This window comes from Spermophilus citellus, assembly GCF_964194105.1.
Source record: "Spermophilus citellus genome assembly, chromosome: 3".
In the NCBI taxonomy this organism is placed as follows: Eukaryota; Metazoa; Chordata; class Mammalia; order Rodentia; family Sciuridae; genus Spermophilus; species Spermophilus citellus.
Genome location: NC_138184.1, coordinates 219,182,709 through 219,203,141, shown reverse-complemented (window position 1 = coordinate 219,203,141; position 20,433 = coordinate 219,182,709). Strand labels below are relative to the sequence as shown.

Here is a 20,433-nt window from a genome sequence, read left to right as displayed (position 1 = left end):
GTGGTGGGGACAGGGACAGGGGCACTGGTGTCAGTGACAATACTCGTGGTGAAGGAGGCATTGGTGGCAGTGGTGACATTAGTAGTGGCTGTGGTGAAAGGAGTGGTGGGGACAGGGACAGGGGCACTGGTGACAGTGACAACACTCGTGGTGAAGGAGGCATTGGTGGCAGTGGTGACATTAGTAGTGGCTGTGGTGAAAGGAGTGGTGGGGACAGGGACAGGGGCACTGGTGACAGTGACAACACTCGTGGTGAAGGAGGCATTGGTGGCAGTGGTGACATTAGTAGTGGCTGTGGTGAAAGGAGTAGTGGGGACGGGGACAGGGGCACTGGTGACAGTGACAGCACTCGTGGTGAAGGAGGCATTGGTGGCAGTGGTGACATTAGTAGTGGCTGTGGTGAAAGGAGTGGTGGGGACAGGGACAGGGGCACTGGTGACAGTGACAGTACTCGTGGTGAAGGAGGCATTGGTGGCAGTGGTGACATTAGTAGTGGCTGTGGTGACAGGAGTGGTGGGGACAGGGACAGGGGCACTGGTGACAGTGACAACACTCGTGGTGAAGGAGGCATTGGTGGCAGTGGTGACATTAGTAGTGGCTGTGGTGACAGGAGTGGTGGGGACGGGGACAGGGGCACTGGTGTCAGTGACAACACTCGTGGTGAAGGAGGCATTGGTGGCAGTGGTGACATTAGTAGTGGCTGTGGTGAAAGGAGTGGTGGGGACAGGGACAGGGGCACTGGTGACAGTGACAGCACTCGTGGTGAAGGAGGCATTGGTGGCAGTGGTGACATTAGTAGTGGCTGTGGTGAAAGGAGTGGTGGGGACAGGGACAGGGGCACTGGTGACAGTGACAACACTCGTGGTGAAGGAGGCATTGGTGGCAGTGGTGACATTAGTAGTGGCTGTGGTGACAGGAGTGGTGGGGACGGGGACAGGGGCACTGGTGACAGTGACAACACTCGTGGTGAAGGAGGCATTGGTGGCAGTGGTGACATTAGTAGTGGCTGTGGTGACAGGAGTGGTGGGGACAGGGACAGGGGCACTGGTGACAGTGACAGCACTCGTGGTGAAGGAGGCATTGGTGGCAGTGGTGACATTAGTAGTGTCTGTGGTGAAAGGAGTGGTGGGGACGGGGACAGGGGCACTGGTGACAGTGACAGTACTCGTGGTGAAGGAGGCATTGGTGGCAGTGGTGACATTAGTAGTGGCTGTGGTGAAAGGAGTGGTGGGGACAGGGACAGGGGCACTGGTGTCAGTGACAACACTCCTGGTGAAGGAGGCATTGGTGGCAGTGGTGACATTGGTAGTGGCTGTGGTGAAAGGAGTGGTGGGGACAGGGACAGGGGCACTGGTGTCAGTGACAACACTCGTGGTGAAGGAGGCATTGGTGGCAGTGGTGACATTAGTAGTGGCTGTGGTGACAGGAGTGGTGGGGACAGGGACAGGGGCACTGGTGACAGTGACAACACTCGTGGTGAAGGAGGCATTGGTGGCAGTGGTGACATTAGTAGTGTCTGTGGTGAAAGGAGTGGTGGGGACGGGGACAGGGGCACTGGTGACAGTGACAACACTCGTGGTGAAGGAGGCATTGGTGGCAGTGGTGACATTAGTAGTGGCTGTGGTGAAAGGAGTGGTGGGGACAGGGACAGGGGCACTGGTGACAGTGACAACACTCGTGGTGAAGGAGGCATTGGTGGCAGTGGTGACATTAGTAGTGGCTGTGGTGACAGGAGTGGTGGGGACAGGGACAGGGGCACTGGTGACAGTGACAACACTCGTGGTGAAGGAGGCATTGGTGGCAGTGGTGACATTAGTAGTGGCTGTGGTGAAAGGAGTGGTGGGGACGGGGACAGGGGCACTGGTGACAGTGACAACACTCGTGGTGAAGGAGGCATTGGTGGCAGTGGTGACATTAGTAGTGGCTGTGGTGACAGGAGTGGTGGGGACAGGGACAGGGGCACTGGTGACAGTGACAGCACTCGTGGTGAAGGAGGCATTGGTGGCAGTGGTGACATTAGTAGTGGCTGTGGTGAAAGGAGTGGTGGGGACGGGGACAGGGGCACTGGTGACAGTGACAACACTCGTGGTGAAGGAGGCATTGGTGGCAGTGGTGACATTAGTAGTGTCTGTGGTGAAAGGAGTGGTGGGGACAGGGACAGGGGCACTGGTGACAGTGACAGCACTCGTGGTGAAGGAGGCATTGGTGGCAGTGGTGACATTAGTAGTGGCTGTGGTGAAAGGAGTGGTGGGGACGGGGACAGGGGCACTGGTGACAGTGACAACACTCGTGGTGAAGGAGGCATTGGTGGCAGTGGTGACATTAGTAGTGGCTGTGGTGAAAGGAGTGGTGGGGACGGGGACAGGGGCACTGGTGACAGTGACAGCACTCGTGGTGAAGGAGGCATTGGTGGCAGTGGTGACATTGGTAGTGCCTGTGGTGAAAGGAGTGGTGGGGACAGGGACAGGGGCACTGGGGACAGTGGCAATACTCGTGGTGAAGGAGGCATTGGTGGCAGTGGTGACATTAGTAGTGCCTGTGGTGAAAGGAGTGGTGGGGACGGGGACAGGGGCACTGGTGACAGTGACAACACTCGTGGTGAAGGAGGCATTGGTGGCAGTGGTGACATTAGTAGTGGCTGTGGTGAAAGGAGTGGTGGGGACAGGGACAGGGGCACTGGTGACAGTAACAGTACTCGTGGTGAAGGAGGCATTGGTGGCAGTGGTGACATTAGTAGTGCCTGTGGTGAAAGGAGTGGTGGGGACAGGGACAGGGGCACTGGTGACAGTGACAACACTCGTGGTGAAGGAGGCATTGGTGGCAGTGGTGACATTAGTAGTGTCTGTGGTGAAAGGAGTGGTGGGGACGGGGACAGGGGCACTGGTGACAGTGACAACACTCGTGGTGAAGGAGGCATTGGTGGCAGTGGTGACATTAGTAGTGGCTGTGGTGAAAGGAGTGGTGGGGACAGGGACGGGGGCACTGGTGACAGTGACAACACTCGTGGTGAAGGAGGCATTGGTGGCAGTGGTGACATTAGTAGTGCCTGTGGTGAAAGGAGTGGTGGGGACAGGGACGGGGGCACTGGTGACAGTGACAGTACTCGTGGTGAAGGAGGCATTGGTGGCAGTGGTGACATTAGTAGTGGCTGTGGTGACAGGAGTGGTGGGGACAGGGACAGGGGCACTGGTGACAGTGACAGCACTCGTGGTGAAGGAGGCATTGGTGGCAGTGGTGACATTAGTAGTGGCTGTGGTGAAAGGAGTGGTGGGGACAGGGACAGGGGCACTGGTGACAGTGACAACACTCGTGGTGAAGGAGGCATTGGTGGCAGTGGTGACATTAGTAGTGGCTGTGGTGACAGGAGTGGTGGGGACAGGGACAGGGGCACTGGTGACAGTGACAACACTCGTGGTGAAGGAGGCATTGGTGGCAGTGGTGACATTAGTAGTGGCTGTGGTGAAAGGAGTGGTGGGGACAGGGACAGGGGCACTGGTGACAGTGACAACACTCGTGGTGAAGGAGGCATTGGTGGCAGTGGTGACATTAGTAGTGGCTGTGGTGACAGGAGTGGTGGGGACGGGGACAGGGGCACTGGTGACAGTGACAGTACTCGTGGTGAAGGAGGCATTGGTGGCAGTGGTGACATTAGTAGTGTCTGTGGTGAAAGGAGTGGTGGGGACGGGGACAGGGGCACTGGTGACAGTGACAACACTCGTGGTGAAGGAGGCATTGGTGGCAGTGGTGACATTAGTAGTGGCTGTGGTGAAAGGAGTGGTGGGGACGGGGACAGGGGCACTGATGTCAGTGACAACACTCGTGGTGAAGGAGGCATTGGTGGCAGTGGTGACATTGGTAGTGCCTGTGGTGAAAGGAGTGGTGGGGACAGGGACGGGGGCACTGGTGACAGTGACAGTACTCGTGGTGAAGGAGGCATTGGTGGCAGTGGTGACATTAGTAGTGGCTGTGGTGAAAGGAGTGGTGGGGACGGGGACAGGGGCACTGGTGACAGTGACAATACTCGTGGTGAAGGAGGCATTGGTGGCAGTGGTGACATTAGTAGTGCCTGTGGTGAAAGGAGTGGTGGGGACGGGGACAGGAGCACTGGTGACAGTGACAGCACTCGTGGTGAAGGAGGCATTGGTGGCAGTGGTGACATTGGTAGTGCCTGTGGTGAAAGGAGTGGTGGGGACAGGGACGGGGGCACTGGTGACAGTGACAACACTCGTGGTGAAGGAGGCATTGGTGGCAGTGGTGACATTAGTAGTGGCTGTGGTGACAGGAGTGGTGGGGACAGGGACAGGGGCACTGGTGGCAGTGGTGACATTGGTAGTGCCTGTGGTGAAAGGAGTGGTGGGGACAGGGACGGTGGCACTGGTGACAGTGAAAATACTCGTGGTGAAGGAGGCATTGGTGGCAGTGGTGACATTAGTAGTGCCTGTGGTGAAAGGAGTGGTGGGGACGGGGACAGGGGCACTGGTGGCAGTGGTGACATTAGTAGTGGCTGTGGTGACAGGAGTGGTGGGGACAGGGACAGGGGCACTGGTGTCAGTGACAACACTCGTGGTGAAGGAGGCATTGGTGGCAGTGGTGACATTAGTAGTGGCTGTGGTGACAGGAGTGGTGGGGACAGGGACAGGGGCACTGGTGACAGTGACAGCACTCGTGGTGAAGGAGGCATTGGTGGCAGTGGTGACATTAGTAGTGGCTGTGGTGACAGGAGTGGTGGGGACGGGGACAGTGGCACTGGTGTCAGTGACAACACTCGTGGTGAAGGAGGCATTGGTGGCAGTGGTGACATTAGTAGTGGCTGTGGTGAAAGGAGTGGTGGGGACAGGGACAGGGGCACTGGTGACAGTGACAGCACTCGTGGTGAAGGAGGCATTGGTGGCAGTGGTGGCATTAGTAGTGGCTGTGGTGAAAGGAGTGGTGGGGACGGGGACAGGAGCACTGGTGACAGTGACAACACTCGTGGTGAAGGAGGCATTGGTGGCAGTGGTGACATTGGTAGTGGCTGTGGTGACAGGAGTGGTGGGGACAGGGACAGGGGCACTGGTGACAGTGACAGCACTCGTGGTGAAGGAGGCATTGGTGGCAGTGGTGACATTAGTAGTGCCTGTGGTGAAAGGAGTGGTGGGGACAGGGACAGGGGCACTGGTGACAGTGGCAATACTCGTGGTGAAGGAGGCATTGGTGGCAGTGGTGACATTAGTAGTGCCTGTGGTGAAAGGAGTGGTGGGGACAGGGACAGGGGCACTGGGGACAGTGGCAATACTCGTGGTGAAGGAGGCATTGGTGGCAGTGGTGACATTAGTAGTGGCTGTGGTGAAAGGAGTGGTGGGGACAGGGACAGGGGCACTGGTGACAGTGGCAATACTCGTGGTGAAGGAGGCATTGGTGGCAGTGGTGACATTAGTAGTGGCTATGGTGAAAGGAGTGGTGGGGACAGGGACAGGGGCACTGGTGACAGTGACAGCACTCGTGGTGAAGGAGGCATTGGTGGCAGTGGTGACATTAGTAGTGCCTGTGGTGAAAGGAGTGGTGGGGACGGGGACAGGGGCACTGGTGTCAGTGACAACACTCGTGGTGAAGGAGGCATTGGTGGCAGTGGTGACATTAGTAGTGCCTATGGTGAAAGGAGTGGTGGGGACAGGGACAGGGGCACTGGTGTCAGTGACAATACTGGTGGTGAAGGAATCATTCGTGGCAGTGGTGACATTGGTACTGCTTATTGTGAGCGTTGTGGTGGGAACAGGTAAAGTGGCACTTGTGCTAGTACCAGTGGCCACGGAGTAAGGCGTAGTGTCAGGACCAGCTGCACTAGTTGTGACTGCTGTAGAGCTGGTTGGAGGAGTGGTTATGGCAGACGGTTCACTAGTGCCAGCAGCAGGACTTGCACTAGCAGAGCTAGTGAGAATCTCAGTACCAGCAGCTGTTGTAGAAGATGTAGAAGGCTCAGGACTCATGGGGAAGGCACTTGTCACAGGTGGAGTAGTAAAGGAAGGATCCCCATGAATCCAGAATACCTCAGTTAATTTTTCCAGACTAACACTCTTGTCAGTCAACTGAATAGTTAGTGTCTGCCAAAAAAATAAAAATAAAATAAAATAAAATAAAGTGGGTGTATTAAAACTTCTTTACCATATTTTAGTCCCATCTGAAATTTCATTTAAAAACAATAATAGAACCCACAATGTGCTCATTCTTTGCCAAGACAGTGACAGTATACAAACACTTTTTTTTTTTTTTAGATCACATGTATTCCTGACAGTTTAATATGTGCAGAATCCTATGATGGCAGTCTCTTCCTACTCACTTCATTCAGTCAGAACCACATTGATCACAAATGTTACAGCTGCAATTAAAGCCAGTGTTTATTAAAACCTCCTTGCCTTGCCATTGGCCTTACTCTTCCTGGCAGCAGGCTAGTTTCACACCTTCACTATGTTCAACACCTAGAATGGTGACTGGCACCTACTGGTATCTGATGTGCTATGGAAATGTCCAAAAAAGAGGGTATTCAAGGACTTCCTGTATTTGTCTTAGTTAGAAACAGTTACTTGATAAAAGTGGTTCTGAACTCCATAGTCCAGGGTAAATGTTGCAAACAACTAGAAGAGACTATAGAAAAAGGAATTATTTGGCCTGTATTCAGAAGGGCCTTTTTCTAAAAATAAAATATCAACAGGGCACCCTTTTCACCTTTTAGAAGCTGGAACTAGAGTTATTCATTTTCACTTTTTTACACTCTACACTATGACTTGCTGAACTCATATTTCTGATCAGTGTCATGTGCTAAAGTAGAGTGCTTTTTCCTCTGTGATTGCCCCAGGTGTTACTATTGTTAATACAACTTCCAAAATGCTAATTTACGTGGCTCTAACAACAAAAGCAGATCCTCTGATAGGTTCTTCTATTTTTGTCACTTTGTTTTATTAACCAAATAAAACATCAAAGGTTAGATATAGTCATTGAATGGTCACCACAATTTACTGCCAATTTTCAACCTAAAAGATCCATAAAAATTTGACCAGGGATGTGATTGCTGCAGGAAGCAGCAGGGAAACTTCGCAACTTTAAGGAATCATTCTTTTCTTTGTTTTAGCCTCTGAGCAGAAAAGTAAGTTCTATGATGCAGCCTGGGAAACTGACCTATTCAAACAGCACAATTTCATTTGTAAATGTACAGAATGTATCATCAAACCACTGACCACTGGACCTGGGACAACATACTATGCATTTCACAGCATAATCCAACACTGAACTTTTCAGGAACATACCTATTGCAAACATTTATAGCATTTGAAATATATGTACATATAAGGCTGATAATAGTGTTGATAATTTTGCAGAATAATAAAATTAGCTCATGATAGTATTCCTTTCAGACATACCTTAGTATAAGGGTCACTCTTGAAATTGGTTGTCGTGAATTCCCAGTTGTCATATGTGAAACCGACTTGTGTCACATAAGTAGAGTTCACTCCCCAGATTTTAATATATCCAACTTTCAATGAATTTGAGTCGCTTAAATATTTATTGTGTATGACCTGAATTTTCAAGGTGTTCTAAAAAAGATTTATTAAAGAAAAATGCAAAATACATTATTAATGACCTATGCCTTGCATTCAGATGCTTAGAAACCTCAAGTTGCCTTTGTTGTACTGGTTTGCTATTTTTATTCTTAGTTGAACATTTTATAAAGACATTTCCTGAATACTTGCTGCAAAAAATTTGATGATGTCAAAAAATAGGCCTATGTACCAGCATACCTTGCGTGTATCTTTTACTAATTCTTATAATAATTTTGAAAAGAAACTCTGTTTTAAAGATGAGAAAACTGAGGTTCTAGGAGATGAAGTGAGTAGCTGAAGGACAATGTGCCTATATGCACAGCATTAGAAGAATTAATACAGGTGAATAAAGAAAAATCCCTAGAGTAAGGATGGTTGACAAGAAATGCAGGAACTTATCTCAATTGTGAGCTCGTTAAGCATCAATGCAAGGATTAAAATAATCTTAAATAAATCATGAGATGCCATGTAACTAAGGCCAAAAGAAACACACAGTGAAAATTTGTTACTATAGGAACAATGTAGTCAAGGAAGATTTGGTAAGGACACAGAACTTCAGAAGTCCTGGGAAGATGGATAGGATGTATAAAGGTGACATGAATGGGGCAGGGAAAAGAGACAGAGATAATTTGAACAAGGGCACACTCATTGAATTAGGGCAAGGGCTACTGTAGGTGGTGCTAAGAAAAAAAGGAAATGAGACTGGTTTTGCATGTAAGTATGTCAGATAAGGTTGTGAACTATGCAGTAAGTTGAAATAATTGCAGTAGACTAGAATTGTGAATATCTTGATTATGGTGGTAGTAGTGGAAAGAGAAAGAAGCATACAATTGGCATTATCAAGATAGGGAAGAGGGGTGGGAGGGAAAGGGAGCAGGTAGGGGAGTAACAAGGATGGTGGAATGTGATGGACATCATTATACAAAGTACATGTGTGAAGACTTGAATTGGGTGTCAACATACTTTATATACAAACAGAAATACAAAAAGTGTGGTATTTATGTGTATTAAGAATTGTAATGCAAAAAAAAAATAATGTTACCTTAGATTAGGTAGAGGGAAGTGAAAGAAGGGGAAGGTAGGGGATGAGGGAATAAGAAAAATAGTAGAATGAAACACATTATTACTGTATGTATATAGGTGACTGTTTGACCAACGTGATTCTACAATATGTATACTCAGAAAAATGAAAAATTATATCCCATCTATGTATGATACATCAAAGTATTTAAGTGCATTCTACTGTCATGTATAACTAATTAAAACAAATTTTTTTAAAAAAAGAATTAACAGGATTTTTTGGCTGAATCAAAGGAAAAATGGGCAGGCCGAATCAAAGGAAAGATCAAGGAAAAGGTATACACTTGAAGCAAGTAGATGTATTAGGGCTAGATCTTACTGATTTGAGAGAGCAGATGGTTCAATTTCCTGAAATTGTGCATAGTAGTAATAGTTAGAAATTGGTTAAGATGGTGGATGTTTTTATACCACAGAAGTCAGGAAATACTATAGATCAGCTCCTACCCCACAAGTTGGCTCACTAGCCAGGCAACACTGATAATAATTACCCCAAAGAACGCTAGCAGCTTTTTTTTCACTTCAGGCCACTGATCTCTAGGGGGGAAATTTATTAAACATCCCAGAAGTAAGAATCCTCTTATCACTACTGTGGAATAACAAAAGAATGGAAATTTAGATTTAAAAGTAATTTAAGGGCCATCTTATGTTTTATAAGAAATAGATTTAACAAGAAAAGTGCCTCTTAGTAGTAGAAAGAGAACTAAAATCCAGGATTTCTAGATCAACAGCTTCATTTACAAACAATATTTTGAGAGGAAAAATAAAGTTTTCCACTCCAGTATTCTTTTGTTAAAAACAGGGAATGTACAGATTTAATGAGAATACAAACTCTTGCATTTAGTTTCGAAGAGGCAAATTCTGGATAAAGACAATATGATCTGATACTCATGTCTATGAAAATAAAATGTAGTTGACCATGAGATCTTTATGTGCCAAACATCTGATACATGTGTTTAAAAATTAACACAATGCAACATCAGTAAAAACCAGTCTGGCTAAAAAGTGGTAGTAGGCAATATAAAAATTAATTCTGTCCTGTAGGAATATAGTGCAAACCATGTATATAATTTTGAATTTTCTAATAGCCACATTTTCAAAAAGTAAAAGGAAAAATTGATTTTAAAAGATATTTTATTTAGTATCAAGTTTTATAAAATATTATTTCAACATGTATTCAATATAAAACACTCTGGGATATTATACAACCTTTCTTCAAACTTAGTTATTAAATATTTCAAATTAGGCTGGCCATACTTGCAAGGGCTTAACAGTCACATGTATTTTGGATAGTGAAGGTCTAAATTGTGCTCTTAATCCTGAGAACCAGGTTTTAGGGGAAATCTAGGATAACTGGAGTCCAAACAGAATAATCACATCTAGAAACCAATAACGTTAGCCGGGAGATGCATAAAGGCAGAAGGGATATATATATATACACACATACATAAAAGACATCTCACGTATTTGAAGTACTTAAGGAAAAGAGAATAGATTTGTGCTACAATTATTCTTATTTTAAGTCAATAGATAAAAATTACAGAGAAGCAAATTCTAACTTGAAAATTAAATGAACCTTTTTTTCTCTAATTAGAATTACAGATTATTCATAGAATTGCTTAACATAATACATTGATTGTAATGTTGTCTCCAACTCTTCATTCCTCACTTTTCTATGTAATTTTGGTAATTTTGCCTGACTTAATGCAATATGCTGTCCCGCATGCGCATCTGACTTAGCTTTGCTAGTGGGAGATTAGTCAACTCCATGCATGAAGTGATTTTAGGCATTTCCATGTCAATTTGCACCTTCTACCATAATCATAAAAACATCATGCTCAGACCATCCTATAGGTCATGTTAGATCATCTGTAGGTCAGCTGATATGTCAGGTATGTGAGAAAGTGAAGCCAAGATTACTCAAGCAGCCTAGAACCAGTGGCTAAATGCAGTCACTTTTGAGCCAGCCAGTATCAGCCAAATTCAGTCCAGGTCATCTGAGTTTTGCAGTTTAATAACCAAGTGCTTATAGTTGCATGCCACTGAGGGTTTGAGGTTGTCTGTAGTGCAGCATTATTGCATAACAGCTTATTAAATTTCTCATTCCTGAAAACATGTTATACATTTAGGAATCCATTTTTCCCTGGATCAATGTGAGCTCCAAATTTCTTTATCTATAATAATACTATTGGATAATTATCATAATAAGTATTTCTTTTCTTCCCTATTTTAATGTTAACAAATCTGAATTGGTAAAGGCAGTAAAGACCTCCTATTAAAATGTGAGATATTATAAACATTAACTGATAATGTTTAATCTGTAACTAACTGGAAAAGCATTTATAAAGTTCAACAAAATAGCATTACCTGAGCTGCAATAAAGTTTGCCAAGAAATAGTTTCCATTTTCATAGGTGTCTGAAAGCAAGAGAAAGAAGAAAATAAGCAACTTCTCAATGCTTCCATTGCAGCAGATAATCAAGTCAGAAAATGTCTTAATGTGGTCACAAAAGCCAATCTGGATATCGTCAATTCCCTGAGAAGTACTCAATAGTAGCCAACCACTTGCCCAAAATACATGAGGTTCTGGGTTCTGAGTAACACATCTACCACCACCACCCCTGCAACTATAGGTAGTATTCAAGAAATATTTTACCCTGGGTTATTATGGGGATGTATGAGTGGAGTAGGTCTGGAGATGGAGAGGGGTCAGGAGGTTGCATATGCAAAATAATCTGAGTTAAACTCAGAATAGAACCATAGGTGAAATGTGGAGACTTGGTTAGTCATTCTGCACTGATGTAACAAGCATATAGCCATGAGAGTCCCCATGGGTGTAATGATAAAGGCCCAAAGCTGAGAAAAGTGTTTAGGGATTCAGGCTTCCAAGTCAGAGAGACATGGATTTAAATCCCAGCTCTAGTACTTAGTAGTTGTGCCTCAGGCAAGTAAAAATATTTTATCATCTGTAAATGGAGATAAGAATAGTGCCCATTAATGACAATAGGCACATACACTGTACTTGTGAAAAATAAATGGTCAAAATTTGTTGTACGTGGTACTAGAGAACAAATTTGCCCAAATTATATTGTTATGTTGTATGCATGAACAAATACGTAACAAGTCCCACTGATGTGTATAATTACAATGTACCATTAAAAAAAGGGGAAATCGCTGTTCATTGTCATCATCAGTCATCATCTTTATCTTCATCATTCTCTATCTCTACTCTTAGCTCATTCTCCTAGAATGCCAGAGATCCAGAGTCCTCCTGCTGCTACAGAGTTCACTCCGTGAGTTCTTCATTGCTACGTGCCTTCACTGATCTTCCAGGATATATATATATATATATATATATATATATATATATATATATATATATATATAATATGCTCCAGAAAACTCGACCATCAGATCTCCTTTTCATTGCCATGTGTCTCAAAAAGGTAGATTTTGCTTGTGATGTTTGTGTATTCAACTTGAAATTTGATCTTACATTTCTTATGTTCCTCTTTTTTTCTTTTTAATCACTGAATCTTATCCTTTCAAAGTCACAAGTGACATAATATATTAAATCTAAATATCTCTTCACAGTGTTCAAGATTCTTAAGACACCCTTTACCTATTCAGTAGTCCCCACTTATACATGGGGCATATGTTCTGCTATCCCTAGCGGATACCAGAAACTGGTTTCTAATACCAGTACTAGTATTAATAGTACTGAAGCTTATTACTGTGTTTTTTTTCCTATATATACACACCTATGATACACTTTAATTTAATAAATTAGGCATAGTAAGAGATTAACAATAATAATAATAAATAGCAATTGTAACATAATTTTGTAGGCTTGAGCTTTGGGCCATTATTAAGTAAAATATAAGCATTGAAATAGTGCAACAGTTGACCTAATAACAAAAATGCCTTCTCAGTGACTAATTGGAGGGTAGCATATACAACATGGATACACTGAACAAACTGATGGTTCATATCCTAAGTGAGATGGACTAAGATTGCATAAAATTTCATACACTCTACCCACTGCATCAATTACTTATTTCTGGAATTTTCCATTTAATACTTTTAGACTGTTGCTGACCATAGGTAATTAAAACCACAAAATGTGAAAACTCAAATAAAGAGGAATACTTTATTTCTTAGTTGATATCTACTTTATTCATTCTACTCATGGTATTTTCATACCTCCTCCTATTCCTTAAAAGTTAGTTTTACATCATGATCTGTTCTTGACCTTTGTCAACATTTCATTCTCTTGCCAATAGTCCAAAAAATTATCTCCTTGAATTGACTAACTCTCTTCTAAGTCTTCAACATTACCTCATAGGGAAATAAACAATTGTAAAATCCATATGGTATTTTAAATTTAGCCTTAAAATGAATGCAACTTAATCAAACACTATAGCCACTTTTATTGGTTAATGAAGAGTTTTCCAGAATGAGATTTGGCTCACAGAATTTTTAAAGATTATAAGATTATCCTTGAGGTAGCCTTTATATTACTTTATGTAACCAAGGAAAATCTGCTAACAGAAATTTTAAATTAAATCTACTTGTTCCATATTTTAGTATTTAGTAATTTAAATTTTAATTTCTAAGTCTATTTGATTTGTTTAAATAGGGGCAACAAAGAGCATTATTAAAAAGAGTAACTTTTAATATTTCAAGGAATATCAATTTTTAATCTTTAAACCAAACATATTTTTATAGAAACTTAAATTGTTCCGAGAAACATACAAACTAAATCCAAAATGTAATGTGTTGTATGCCTGCAAGAGTGGTTGATGTTTTAAAAACTGATAATACCAGGTATTATCGAGGATGAGAAAAGTTGGATTCTTAATCATTGCAGTTAATAATAGGAAATAGTTACAGCCACATTAGAATATAATTTTGGCAATTTCTTTGAACATTAAACATGTATTTATCCAATATGGTGCAGCAATTCCACTCCAAGGTTTTTAGGCAAGAGAGATGAACAGATAAGATCACAAAATGTTTTACACCCAAATAATGGTTCCAAAAATGAAACAACTTAAATATTTATCAGTAAATCCATGGGCAAATTGTGATATATCCACAAAATGAAATGTTATTCAGGACTGAAAAGTAATTAGCTCCTTTTACAAGCATCAACATGAGTGAATTTAAAAAGCATCCTGATAAGTGAAAATCTAAAGACACATAAAGGGTCTACACTACCTGATTCTATTCATATAAAACCTAGGAGACATGGCTCTGTCTGTAGTTGGAGAAAGCAGAATAAATACTGCCTTGTCCTGGACGTAGCAGGTGGAAGTGGGAAAAGCTGACTGGAAAAAAATGAGGGCGCTCTTGGGTCATGAAAAGAGCCTGTATCTTGATGTGATGGTGGTTATCTCACTGTGTGGATTTGCCAGCTATTCAAGAGCTCTATTTAAAAATGAAGACATTTTATTTATGTAAATTACAACTCTTTGAATAAAGGAAAATAATTATCTTCAAGGAATATACTTTATGGAAATAATTTAAAATGCAAACACAGGCTAACACTACAAAATGTGATTCATAAAAATGAAAACTGAAAACATCCTATATAAAGAACAATTACACAGTTACATAAATTACAGCATAGCTTCTTGATAGAATCTATGTCATAATGGTGCTTATAAGGAGAATATACATCTAGGATTGTGTCTTTCATTATGTTAAGTGAAAATAAGCAGGCTTCACAAATTAAATTTGTAGTATGCTTCCAGTTACAAAAAATCACACATTTTATTAAGTAATGTAAAGGCAAAGGTAATACAGCAAAAATATTAAAAGTGGTCATATTTTTTTCTAATTTTCCATCTTAAAGACTTTTTGAAGGGAACACTTCATGCTTTAATGAGAGTATCTTATCTTTATAATGAAGAAAACTAAGAAGAAAGAAGCCTTTAGAAATAGCAGTAGTGAGAAACAGATTGATGTTTCAGAAAACGTGGCAAGCTGCAAGACAAAATGTTCTGTTCCACAGTATTTAAGTAGTGAAAAGTAACTGGTTGGAGCAGTGTGTCAGTATTTCCATAGAAATGTCTGAGAAAGAGGCTGCTCTGATTACAATGGCAGGTTCCAATCCAAGGCAGAATGAGCTTGTCCCTGGATCGGGGAGTGAAAGCACATAAGGTGTGAAGAATCCTTTAGGTGATACTTAATTCCCAATTTATGAGTTACCAAGAAATTTTCTAACTCTATTTTTTTTTTCCTGAGTGGGCCAACATATGAGGAAAAAGATGCCTGGTGTGACCAGCTGGCCCAGTAATAGAGCCCAGTCCTTGTCCCATTGAGAATGAATTTAACTGTCAGCCTGATATTTGTATCCACACTATTTTATCAGAGTAAGAGAGTTCAATAGGGATAGATCATCCCTGGCTGGATAAATATACCTGGTCTATAGCATCATATACCTGGTCTATAATAATTTGTAGCATAACATGAGCAGGGAAAAGTTGCAAAAGTTCTTCCTACACCATGGTCATATTGACAGTAGCAGACACAGAGAGATTTTAAGTTCCTATGATTCACTGATCCTCTAGGGTACTGCTTTTCTGAATGATGTTCAAGGATTCTGGGAAGTTCACACTCACCAATGCTTTGTCCATCATCCCAGAACAGCTGACCTTCGGCCTTCCCATCATCGTCCAAAGCAACAGTTAACCCCATAAAACATTGTCGACTATCAAAAAAAAAGGAGGGGGGTATTATTTTTCACTAGCTTGTAGGTTTTAAGAATGAAGAACAGCTCATGTTGAAAATATTACTTATCCAGAAATAAAAGTAGCATATTAAATATGCACATAAAGTTCTAAAAAGAGGTAAAATGTGATAAAATATGATACTTAAAAGTTAATGGAAACACATTTAACGTTTAATGAAACATTTGATTTAATTTCAACTTTCAAAAACTAGATATACATACTTTATAAATATACATATTCAAGTAATTTAACGAGGTCTGAAGCCCTCAGGAAGAAACCCCAAGAAAAAAAGTACTCTTCAATAGCTTTCAGGTTTCTCTAAATTACCTATTCAAGTTGCTCTAAATTACTTAGACAGTCATAGCCCTCCATGATCTGCTCTGTTCCTGCTTGAATTTAATTTATGTGACCCCTTCCCTTATCTATGCTCCAATTAAACTAAATGGCTTGCTATTCCCCAAATCCAATCCACTCTTTAGTTCTTTCATACTCCCAGAATATCTTTTTCTCTTGCACTCATCCATTCAAATCCTATTCATTATTTAAGAGCCAGCTCAAAGCCCTCTTTAATGTAAATCTGGGCTTTATACCACAGGCTGTAAGTTGACCTCTCTCCTTCAGGGTTGCTATCTCTGTTTGCAGATGCCTTTCTTAACAAAATATATTCTCCTTAATGAGTGAGTTCATACATATAAACTGAGAGAGAGAGAGAGAGAGAGAGAGAGAGAGAGAGAGAGAGAGAGAAGGAATATCTTCTTGCATTGACCAAAGTCACCCTGGAATTAGAACTACATCCCTGGGTAGCCATCACAAGGCAAGAAGGTCATTAGAGCTCATTAATACTCCTATATTTTTAATTGCGTGGGAAGAGAAACATGCTTCCACCCTCAGGAAAGCATTTCACCATCACACAGCATTAGAATAAAAGATCTTCCCAAGACTGACTTTATGAACTCATTCTCCAGATCCTATTCAGAAGGCACTCAGAATCCAACCAGGAAGACCCATCTGCAATTTGATTTATTTATCCACATAGCCCTGGTAAATATGGAACAGCCTTAAGGTGCCTCACATGGCCAAGCAAGGCCATCAAATCCCACCTCTTCTTCTTACCTGTAGTAAGTGTTAATGGAAGGCTCTTGCCAAGGCAGGATGTAGCCTCCTCTGACATGAAGGTTGATGTGGTCTAGGGGAGCCTTCAGTATCACCAACTCACCTGTGGATCTGTAGGCAGATTCCTAGGAAGGATCATACAGGCAAGATATGGGAACAGATGAACTGTTGAGAGCCACAGCTGAAGGGGCCCCAGCAAACTTCCAGCTGCCAGCTGATGATTGGCTCACAGCCGCCCCAGCAAAATTCCAGCTGCCAACTGATTGGCTCCTCTGCAGTGATGCTCATTGGGCTGTTTCCCCGCCCTTTCAGACCACAGAGCTGCTCATTGGGGGACTTTTTTTGGCTCTTCCCACTGGACCCAGCCAATCAGCCTCAAGAGCAGGAGGAGTGGGGGAAGTTGAGAGGCTTGTGGGAAGCTGGTGGTGGCAGTTGGGCTCTGAGGGTTTTTCCTAAAGAGCTGTGTGGTGCAGTGTGTGTGTTCTAAAAATAAAGTTAGTTTCTTTTGACAAGTGGCTCCTGAATTGTGCCCAGCCAGACTTTGGCAGTGAACTGATTAATTGAATGCATGTCCCATTACAAGTCCTTCTTTTCAAAGAAGTTTGCAACATATTGCAAATTGGAAGATAAAACTTTATTTTTTTTCATTTTGCTTAAGACTCTGAAAAACTAGTCTTTTCTCTGTCTTTCCTGAAAGGTAACTGGTAGACATCAGTGGGATCCAGAATCTCAGATTTTATCTATTTATGCTTTAATGCATCCCTTCATTTAAACAAATCTTGCAACAGCTGAAAAGGCTTGAAGTTACTGCCATAGAAAATATATGTTCAGAAGTCAGAAGCAAGCTCTAACCACTTCTCTAACCTGCACAGAGCCACCCGGGTCCTCACAAATACATTTGTTCTTACCGTGCTATAGTCATACCACTGGGCTCTGGGAAAATAAGCACTGATCTCAAATGTGTTCTGAAACACAAAATGAACATGTCATTATTGAGTATTGCAATAAGGAAATAATTTTAACTTTTAAATCATTTTCTGAAGAATTAATATTAAAAATAGAATTCTATTAGGATGTCAAGAATTTGAGATTTTTTAAAGAAATAGTCTGAGAAATTCTTCTTCAAATACACAGAAAATAATTTTTATAAAGAGTAAGTTGGAAAAGGGCAAAAGATGACAAAAATTTATAATGAGAAGTTAATCGTTACTGTGAGGCTTTCATTAATGGGAATCTTGGAAAAAACCAAAAAGATCTCCTTGAGACGTTCTAGAAAGTAAACAGTGATTGTGACAAGACAAGGGGATATTGAAAATGCTTTTCCTGTGACTTTGCACTGTGTGATAAGAGGCTTTCTGATCTACAATGAAAAACTCACACTTTCCAGCACAGGGCTGATCAAGATGGCAGGTCCCAACATAAACTGACGGTCTATATCCCACGTTGTCTTGTCATCTGTAAACCTTAAATGATAAATATGAAAATTCACACACACTGTTACAGAGGGTGATTTACAAGACCTGTCCAGATCTGCAGGCCACCCACAGGCAAGGGACACAGGCTATACTCACTCATGGAAAAGGGGTCGGATGACGGTTCTGCCCTCTGAGTGAGCGTTATGCATCAGAGTGTAGAGGTAGGGCAGCAGGGTATATCTGAGCTGCAGGGCTTTCCTTGAGAAGTTCTCAAAGGTTGAATTCCAGGCCACAGGATCTTGTCTCTAAAGGGATAAGAGAGCACATCACAGATCACCAGTTTTTGTAGCATCAGAAAGGGGTTATCCAGTGTGTATACTGGATATATATACTTCATTCCAGCCTACTCTTTACCCTGCCCTGCCACCTGAAAAACTAGAAAGTGTGAAAGTGTTGCTCTTTCTTTTTACACTGATCCCTAAGGACCACACCCAGGTCCAGCTTTGCCCTTGCACATGTGAAGAGAAGTAGTTCTCTATTCAGTGCTGATATATCTCAGGTGAATCTGAATGCAACACAAATTCAATATTCTTAAAAGCAAGAGGTGTTTCTTATATTTCAGTCCTATGCAGGAACTATAAAAACTTCTTTCCCCATAGGTACTAATCCTCCAGAACATGATGAATAGCGTATTCTTAAAAATTATTGATAACTCTGGAGTTTTGAATTTTGTAGACATTCCAAGAAGAGGAGTTTCTGTGCTTTGTGTGTGTGTGTGCTTTTTCTCGGAAAATAGGTATGATACTCTTGTGAATTAAAAAGAAGGCCTGGCTGAGGGTACAAACGCCTGCAGCGTGAACGATGGCTGCCTCACCCTTGTCCCTTTGGTGTTGTGGCTCCTGGAGAAGGGGTAGAAGGCTCCCAGCTGCATCCAGCGAATACACATCTCATATTCAGCATCTCCAGAGAAGCCACAGATATCTGCTCCTGTCTGAGAAAATGAAAAAAAATCAGAGCATGAGAGTTTTTGTGGATTTTTTTGAAGTTGCTGACATTGGAATCTGACAAGGCATCACTAATGACTCCAAGGTGACTTACATAAGATATTCCAAAGAGACTGAACTCCATCATGCCTGCAATGAGATAATATGGCTGTGTTAGCAGAAGAGGTCCTTTTGGAAGAGAAAATGTTTGACCAATTTTTCCCTACCATTCAAGACCCTGGGCCATTCATAGTGAAAATATTAAAAAAAAATGATTGTAAATTAAAACCCACAACCACAAAGAACTCAATTCTTCTTGACTTTGCTGCCTGCCTACATGATAATCTATACATACCCAGTACCCCACCCCCCAAAACCAGCAGAGGCCCCTGGGAACAAGCCACACACCAATGATAGATTTCCCCAGCTGGTCCCACTCAGCAGTGTTGTCTCCCAGCCAGTGTCCTCCCCAGCGGCCAGAGGAGGGGAATGTGGAGCGGGTGATGACGATCCCTCGCTGTCCAGTCACCTCCTGCACAGCTCTGGTAGGAGGGGAACAAGATTGAGTTAACTGTTGAGTTGTTCCATGGCCTGAGTTCTTTCACTCATCCTTGACTTGTTAACTGATCAGTCTTTAAAAATGTAGTTTAAAAATGTCCCTCCCATCCTAGCCAAGGTCTGACATTCAATAATGACCTCCTGTTGCTGATTTTCTGACCCTGATTGCATTTTCTACAAATTTCTGCCTATGTGAACACAGCTTTGGGAACGAATGTGGTAAATTTTACAAAAGACAATGTACTTTGTTTAGAAGAACTCTTTCATCCTCCCTCTCATTCTTCACTGTGTAAAACTAGTCTCCTATTCTCTTTAATCTGTGCATATCAATTAGACAGAAAGGGGGGCGGGGTGTTGTGCCATATTTGTGCATATCTAAAAAAAATTGATCAATTTTACTCCCCAATACCTTCTCCACCCTCCCCCTAATCTTCTTCCTATCCCCTACTGGATCCTTTCTAATTTCATAAAGTACTTTTGTGTTTGATTTGTTTTTTTCCTTCCAACTTCAATATATGAGAGAAAACATACACTTTTTCTCTCAGTCTGTTTTATTTTACTCAAAAGTATGGTCTCCAGCTCCATCCATTTTCCTGCAATAATATAATTCTGTGTTTTTTTTAATGGCTGAATAAAACTCTACTGTATGTATGTGTATGTATGGGTGGGTATATGTATGTGTGGAATATATATATATATATATATATATATATATATATATATATATATAAATACTTATACATAAAATTTTCTTTATTCATTTATTTGCTAATGAATACGTAGGCTGATTCCATAATGTTATAATTCATGAGTAAGTCAATGCAAGAAGGTTCATAAAATAAATGAGACCCTTAACCCAATCAGTACATAAAGAACAAGGGAAAAAAAAGGAACAAGATTGAGGAAGCACAGCCATGGGATTCCGTGCAGCTGGAGCATGAGGTAGCAGTATTGTTCCCTTTGGAGTCAGAGAACTT

General features: G+C 42.2%; 1 protein-coding gene across 1 annotated transcript in view; it reads right to left on the bottom strand.

Moving 5' to 3' along the window:
* The window catches only part of MGAM2 (maltase-glucoamylase 2 (putative)), a gene marked incomplete at both ends in the record, with an annotated part of 94,204 nt that overhangs the window by 2,430 nt on the left and 71,341 nt on the right, over positions 1-20,433 (bottom strand). The window contains 15 exons of the mRNA XM_081283327.1: positions 2,270-2,740; positions 4,022-4,168; positions 4,394-4,606; positions 5,174-5,422; positions 5,525-6,080; positions 7,395-7,568; positions 11,019-11,068; positions 15,277-15,365; positions 16,501-16,625; positions 17,409-17,465; positions 17,879-17,963; positions 18,072-18,220; positions 18,790-18,906; positions 19,014-19,048; positions 19,307-19,440. Coding sequence (XP_081139453.1) covers positions 2,270-2,740; positions 4,022-4,168; positions 4,394-4,606; positions 5,174-5,422; positions 5,525-6,080; positions 7,395-7,568; positions 11,019-11,068; positions 15,277-15,365; positions 16,501-16,625; positions 17,409-17,465; positions 17,879-17,963; positions 18,072-18,220; positions 18,790-18,906; positions 19,014-19,048; positions 19,307-19,440 — 2,651 coding nt within the window. The remainder of the gene's footprint in view (positions 1-2,269; positions 2,741-4,021; positions 4,169-4,393; positions 4,607-5,173; positions 5,423-5,524; positions 6,081-7,394; positions 7,569-11,018; positions 11,069-15,276; positions 15,366-16,500; positions 16,626-17,408; positions 17,466-17,878; positions 17,964-18,071; positions 18,221-18,789; positions 18,907-19,013; positions 19,049-19,306; positions 19,441-20,433) is intronic.